General features: G+C 39.0%; 1 protein-coding gene across 1 annotated transcript in view; it reads right to left on the bottom strand.

The window, feature by feature from the left end:
- LOC103619384 (threonine--tRNA ligase, cytoplasmic) overlaps nt 1-7,806 on the bottom strand; it is a 16,192-nt gene that overhangs the window by 7,883 nt on the left and 503 nt on the right. Inside the window, exons 2-9 of the mRNA XM_017736813.1 lie at nt 7,480-7,513; nt 7,051-7,143; nt 5,433-5,623; nt 4,760-4,883; nt 3,524-3,645; nt 2,645-2,762; nt 1,947-2,011; nt 1,169-1,247 (exon numbers count right to left, since the gene is read on the bottom strand). Of these exons, the coding sequence (XP_017592302.1) occupies nt 1,169-1,247; nt 1,947-2,011; nt 2,645-2,762; nt 3,524-3,645; nt 4,760-4,883; nt 5,433-5,623; nt 7,051-7,143; nt 7,480-7,513 (826 nt within the window). The remainder of the gene's footprint in view (nt 1-1,168; nt 1,248-1,946; nt 2,012-2,644; nt 2,763-3,523; nt 3,646-4,759; nt 4,884-5,432; nt 5,624-7,050; nt 7,144-7,479; nt 7,514-7,806) is intronic.

Raw genomic sequence — 7,806 nt, 5'->3', positions numbered from 1 at the left:
GGGAAAGAGGGATAAACACTAACCCATTCAAACATTATTATATTTTTCCTTGGGAAAAGAATTATATGCAATTCTTCAGCATTTGTTTATAATACAAAGAGACTTGCAGTGCCTTTTAGTCACTAATACAGAAGACAAACAGAAGTGACAGGTCAAATCATTTTTATTCTGCTTAGGTACCTCGCTTTAACTCACATCATGGCTTATTTTATTATTTCATGTTATGGCTTCTAAAAAGGCAGCACTTGTTTACATTGAAAACATAATGCAGTAGGGAAACACAAAAGGCAAAACAAACCTAACTCTCACAGTTAAATGTGAGCAGTTTTAACCCTCTACCCACTTAATCCCTGGAACTCAAGAGTTCCATGCACTTCAGTTAGGAAGCCAGCAAAAGCCACAATGATGGATGTTCCAAAGAGCTCAGTCTAATAAGGTTACCAAAATTAGTATCTGTGAGTAACTTAAACTACACCATAAATTCAGAGGCCTCTGCAAACATTGTCTCTGCCTTTCCTGGAAGCAATGCCATTTTTTAACCGCAGCTTTTAACTTCCAGATCTGCCAGGGTCCACTTTATCTCCTGTACCTGAAGGATACCATCTGACAAGGTCAAAATACTATTTTCTGACCCAGTGAGTACCTTGGATGTTCATTTACTGCAGAACAGAGCATACACACCCCCCTGCACTCAGATGTGACAGCTGGTACAGACTAACCAGGACACTTGTCCTGTGAAGTGAGGTGCTGGTTGGAGATGGTGGCACAGTCCTGCCACAGGAGCTTAGGCACTGCACTTCTCTCCTGTGCACGGGAGAATTGGCTCCACAGCTAATCTGGTCTCTAATAGCTAGAGTTTTTTGCAGTGCTCTTCATCAGTCTAAACATGCATGTTACACTAATACTCTAATAAAGAAACATGCTGGTAACCTTCACTGAGGTACTATTGTCTTAGTCAAGAATTAGTAAACCTCAGAAGCAGATCAATGACCAAAGTCAGTAGTTCTACTTCTACAATGGGAGCTGGGAAAGAAATTAAGAACTATTGTACAGTAAGCAAAGAAAACAATAGAAAGGACCAATCCTAGGATACATCAGCTCAGGAAAAATAAATATATAAATAAATCAACTGACAATTTATTTTAATGTACAGTTAATTTAAAGTTACCTTAATTATTTTAAGGGCCTTAATTTTTCCAGTGTGTCTCACATGTGGACCCCTGCAGAGATCAATCAATGGACCACATCTATATGACAAAAGAAAATGAGTTCATTTCCAAGCAATGCAACAACATTTTTCAATAGTCACTAATGGCACAAAAGTTCATGTCTGACACATTCAAACATGACAGTAAATAGAAATATGCAGCGTGCAGCAAATTCAGTGCACCTTAAATGTAATTGCGCCTTCTACCTGAAGTGGAATATTCACTCAGTAAACGCTCAGCACATTTGATCCATTATCAAGAGCATCATAATACATATGCCAATTCATATAGTTCCATGTGTGAACTTGTTCAAGTTGGCCAGGAAACTTCAAACTATGCACATCTAACAGAAAAATGGTTTTGCCATTTTCCAACCAACTAACAAGCAACTGCATGAGCAGGTTCCTCACCCCACACTGAGCTAGAGTTAGCTTTATCCATTATGCAGCAAGCCAGTGTCAGGGGTGGTAACTTATTTTAATCAGTCTACTGAAACCAGAAGGAATGAATAAAAACTGAATTTGACATTTGTCCACAAACTGAGACCTAATCAGTCCCAGCAGAGAAAGACAATATGTCACTTTACATAAATAGCAATATTGATTACAAACTTAAGTCCCAATCACACAAGAATTCAGAACTTAGAGTAAAAAAACACCCAACAAATTATTCTCTTCTCAAATTAAATTAATTAGGTATAAAAATACTTTATAATACCTTTCAAGTATATTATTTTACCTGTATACTGTGGTAGTTGGTGTCTTCACCTTCTCATTAAGGATACGACACTTAAACTTGTTATACTGTGTGTGGAAACATAAAAAGCCAGAAACATCAATAAAATGGATAATAAAATTCTCTTTTAAAATTACATATTAATCATACAAGTGCACCAGTGAAAGACACTCCTAATTAAAAAAAAAAACCAAAAAAAAAACCAAAGCAAAAAAACCCCCCACATATATTTCTCACAAGAATTGCAAAAGCAAAGGGGAAAGAGACAAAAACATCTTAACTCCCCTGAGGGTGTGTTGAGGATTGTGATTACCATCTGAACACCTCAAAGCACTTGTGAAAGGCAATCCCACAGTACAGTGAGACTGGCAATATTCACTGAATAAAACAGGACTAGAGCTAAAGTCTTTTTTGACCTGTTTCCACAAGTGGGCCAGAAGAAATGTATGCCTTTTGTTTACTTGTCTGTCATTTCATTGAGCTTGAGGTGTTTTTTTGTGGAGTACAAAATTGTTTTTATTAGTGCCTGAAAGCATCCTGAACACCTGAGAGGTCTATGGAGAGGGGGAGAAGGATGGTACCGTTCTCCTTTGTTTTACTAGACAGGTCCTATTCTGACGAGTCAGTCACATGCAATATTTCACAAAAGTTACATTTTAAAAGATCATTGTACCAGATCCACAGCTACTCTAAAGATTTACCTTAAACATGTCTAACAGGATCTCCTTTTTGACTTCCAGCCTTTCAAAAACCTGTTTCTCTTCTATGATATTTTTACAACAGCTCTCTAGTAGTGGGAATTCAGTACTAGATACACTTCTAAATAAAAAGACACAGGCAAAAGAAATATAAATTAATTATCTTGATACTCCCATTTTTTCAAGTGACCACTTTCTAATGGTCTAATTCAAAAAACATGGAATGTGGTGGTGTGATTTATCACAGTATTTTCTCAGTTACTTACAATCGACTGTATTTTTAACTATTAAACTCAGAAACACAGATAGTACCATCCTGAACAAACCCACTGCAATCATTCCCAGAACAGTCTTTGACATGATCAAATGTCTGGAAGACCTATAGCTCAAAATATTCATACGATTTAAGAAAAAAACAAACCAAGGGGAAAAAAGGCTCAATCCAGCCACAAGAGCCAGTTTATCAGCTCATGCAGATTCAGTATTCTCCCTGCCTACAGAAAGATAAACAAGGAAAAAACAGAGTTGTAAAGCTGTGCACAAGGATTAGAAAAGTAGTAAACACATATACAACTTACATGCATTTGTGCCCTTGGAAACCAAACTTGCATGACTCTTCAAGGAAACCACCCCCTTTACCTCACAGCAACTTCAGAAAGTTTAAGTCAAACACATGGCATTTTTTCCACAGAACACTGAACAGCTTCAACTCTTACAGAGCAGGTGTCTGAACACTGCTTCTGAATTTAAATATATACACACACTCAGTTTCAAATCATATTAGAGATCCAACTTTACTTCTAACATGCAGAAACAAACAAAATAATTCTAGTACTGAGCTTTAATATAGAGTATTAAAATTCTAAGACACTGTAATTTTACCTATCTTCAATATAGATGTCATAATGAAATCCATTCTCAATTGGTGGTCCATAGCATAAGAAGCCCCCAAAATATCCTTCCATGGCCTCTCCAAGAATGTGAGCACTGGAATGCCAGTAAACCTGTAAATGAAGTCAGGTGAGCAAACCATGAGGTCAATGGCACTGGGTAACTAAAAAGAAGAAAAAACAAACCGGAGGTGTATCTGCAGATGGGAAGTAGACTGGAACCAATGTTGTTCAAATTTTGAGAAAAGTAAAACAATTTTATCTTTTCATTTTGAAGTCCTCTAAATGATTAATATAATGGCAGATGTGGCACTAAAGGTCCACCATACTCCAGCCTCAAAGAGGATGACTATACCTCTGCACAATTCCTTCAAATTAGTACTTACTGTATTTGTTCATTTATAAGGTATTTTCAGTTGAAGTCTATGCACCACTAATCACATCTAAAGCAATGCAGCCAATTAAGTTGCTATTGTTCACATTCAGTACATTTATTACTGCGACTGTAAACTACATTACCTGAAATGTCAGATGAGGGAAGCCAACAACAAATACAGTAGATCAATACCAGTCTGATGTTCTGAATTCTTATTAATTCAGACTATTTCAGAGCTGCTGCTACGAGATAAAGACTTTACAGGCTCCTGAAATGCCTCCAACAAGCTTAATCACATGAACAATTATTTGACAGAACTGAAGTCCACCTCTAGTATATAAAGATAACATAAGCTTCAGACTGAATAGCATTAAAGAAAAATCTTGGCCATGTTGCTAAGTATATATATAGCTTAATTGACTAAGATATGCCTACTTAAGGATCTAATAAACAGTGCCAGCACAAGGAGATGTAGATTTTATTTGTGACTCAAGTCTAATATTAGACAATTTTTAGAAAATGGTAAGACTGCCTCACTTTGCTTTCACAGTCTGATCTTCAAATGCACTGAGCCAAACCATAGACTGTTTCAAATTAGCATACAAATCAAGACCTACTGTATGAACTAACTTGTTTATGTAAAAGAGAAGGATGAAAAGAACACTAAGATTTTATTCACTCTCAGACTAGACGCACTTAGTATCTAATCTTCTTTGTTGAATACAGGAAATACATTACTTGAATAGTTTTGTGGCTTTTTTTTTAATTCAGTATTTTAAAAGCTTAATTCTGTCATCAATTTTATGTCGTTAGTTTCTTTAATCAAGCAGAAACCAGAGAGTGTTTACTCACAGCTTTGGCTTCTTCATTATCAAAGGTGAGCAGCTCTAGAGTACAATCTTCCTCCAGGGGACGGTCCAGGTCCCAGAGCTCACCATTCACTTTGGCTATGACCACATTCGAAGCCAACAGTTGACTAAAGAAATAGAAAAGATGACAAGAGACAACAATATTTAGGTTCAGATTTGTAAAAGACTTTAGATTTCTAAACCCCATGAGGCTACATCCACATCTTGTAGAACCTGAAGGTCTTAAACTTTTGTTTCTGTGGTCTTCTTAAACAGTTGCCTACTTTTAAGGTATAGAACCTTAAGGTCTTAGGAAGTTTCATTCAACAGTTTTCAGTGCTGGGGATCTGAAGGAAAGACTGCTCCTTGCAACAGGTTCTACAGTATCTGCTAGCTCACAAAACTTCACGTCTCTTAATTCCTAGTACTCTCACAAATTTATTAATTGGAAGCAAGCATTATGATCCCAGCGCAGAACCTCAAGCATCACTCAGAACAGTAACTTTAAGCAGCTGTTTCTACTACATGAAGCTGAAGTTCCAATGCTTTCCAAGCAAACCAATTTAAGGGAGCCATCACCCACTGACTGTGACGTATTTTATGCAACAAGGTAAGAGACAAATGATAGTAACAGTTTTAGCACTACAAAAGTACAACTCTTTGAATGTGTAGGTTACCTAATTCCTACAGCTAATTGATATGGCGTGGTTTTCCAAGATTCCCCTTCAACCGTCTCTCCATCTGTCAGAGTAATTTTGATAGATTTGCTCTGGTTGGCTGCTCTGTAAGCTAGCAAAGCATCATGTTCTTTCTTCAGTGCTTCATAAAGCTTCAGTCTGTCTTCTATGAAGCCTGGTGCACACTGGAGCTGTAAGAAATAAATTAGATCATACACACACATATACATGAGACAAAGAGAATAATAGGATTCACAGTGTTGATGCATCCCCAGGGGTTCTAACTTCTTGTCTTTGGGTGACGTTATGATGTGTATCCCATATCGGTGCCTATGCCCAGAAATTAATTTTTGTGCCTTTCTATGCCTCTAAACTGAGCCTGAGAGGGGGAAGGAAAAAACTGAGCAAAACTTTCTCAAAGCAGTTTGCAGCTTGTTCAAGGTCACATAAAGACAGCAGGTTTTTTTCCCCAGCTGCGGCAGGGGAGCGAGGAAGCACCCGGCTTGCTGTTTTCCAGTCAGCTTTTGGCCAGTTGTTTCAGTTTCTTGTTCTCCGGAGAGAGACTGAGAGTTGAACTTTGCTTTTCCTTCTCTAGAATTCCGGATTTTCTCCCTTTGCTACTGGACTGCTTTCAACCTCAGAGCACATCGGGAGGACTTTCCACCAGGCACAGAGGGCCTGGCCCCGGCCCAAGCCCCAGCTCCGAGGAGGCCAAAGGGAGGACTCGAACACTTTCCCAGGTTTTTCCTCCACAGTGAAAGATTTTACCATTTAACCTTATTTTCCTTTCCCGGGTGTTTGTTAAATAAATAGTTTTATCTTCTTCACTTTCCTTCGAAGAAAATTTATTTTTTTCCCGAACCTGGTGGGGAGGGGTGGTTGTGCCTTCTCTCAGAGGATATATTTCTAAATTTGGCCAAACCGGTACACTTGTCCAGATTTCACTGTAGTAGAATTTATACTAAAATTCAGTAAAGCATTCATAAATAATATATACAGGGTAGTCCCATCCAAATTGCTGACTATTTTATAGTGGTTTTCCAATTTTCCGTGCATTTTCATCAATCTGGGCCTAAATGGGTCTGTGAGTTGGACCTCAGAAAGCAGCCTATATTCCTGGCCCAAAATTTGCATTTGGCAGATGTCCTGGCAAAATTTGGATCACTCCAACAAGCCCTCACTACTGCCACTACATTCAAAGCCCCAGATTCAAACAAGACAGTTCACATGAAGATTCCTGTATTTTAGATTAAGGTGAGTTATTAAGCTCTATTGTACTACAGCAGTGCTGCCAACATTCTTTCAGCCATCATGAACGCTGTTTAAGTGCTTGTGAACCATCAGTCCCCTTAGGCACCACAGAATCATGACCTTTATTTTCCAATAACCCAAGTCCTTTTGTTACATAAGAAGTAGAGATCTAAGAATGTATCAGTAACTCTACTAATGCAAGATGAAGCTCTTAAATAATGTGGGGTTTTTTTCTCTGTGCTATAGCAAGCCTTCTTCCCAAAAGCTGGGATTTCAAAATACAGCAAAGTATTTCAGATTTGAGCACCTTTTCTGAACCTGGCCAAAAACCACTCCTATTATTATGTGGTATTAAAGAACCACTTACATCATTCTGGTGTTGGTTCACAGCTTCATTTTCTTTTTTCTTTTCCTCTTCAATTTGATTCACCACATCAGTTGGACTTGCACTGGAGACTTTCTGAAAACAGTGATAATACAAAGTATAACCCTACTATACCTTTAAGATTTTTTCCAGCAATCATTAAAGCAAACCAAACCAGTATAATAATGGGCTAAAAAGGCCATTATAGGGAATAAGGTATGTCCTTAGTACAAAGACTTATCATGACTCGTCTAAAATTCATTCTTTTGACGTTCTGCAGACACAGCAATGTTGCTCACCAAGCAAAGTCCTCTCAACACAATTCCCCAAATTTTACTACTACAACTATCACCAGCAAAATAGCCCCAGCGAGGCCGTAAGAGACCAAACCGGAGCAGTGAGCAGTAACAGCAACTTTCAGTGGTGTGATACCTCGAACAGGTTGCCCAGAGATGCTGTGGATGCCCTATCCCTGGAAGTGTTCAAGGCCAGGCTGGATGGGGCTCTAATCAATCTGGTCTAGTGGAAGATATCCCTGCCCACGGCAAGGGGGTTGAAACGAGATGATCTTTGGGGTCCTTCCCAACCCAAACCATTCTATGAACACACCGCCTTGGCGCAAAGGTGGAGACCACGGCCCAGTGCTGCGGGCAGACACCGCGACAGACGTCAGCTCCCGTGGGCTGGGCACAGGCGGCTCGACTCCGTGAGTGCCCCTGTCCCGTCCCTTCCTGCCCGCGGAGGTCCGGCCATCCCGGG

This window comes from Corvus brachyrhynchos, unplaced genomic scaffold, assembly GCF_000691975.1.
Source record: "Corvus brachyrhynchos isolate BGI_N302 unplaced genomic scaffold, ASM69197v1 scaffold200, whole genome shotgun sequence".
In the NCBI taxonomy this organism is placed as follows: Eukaryota; Metazoa; Chordata; class Aves; order Passeriformes; family Corvidae; genus Corvus; species Corvus brachyrhynchos.
Note: the sequence above shows the minus strand (reverse complement) of the source record. Positions and strands in the feature narration are given on the sequence as shown.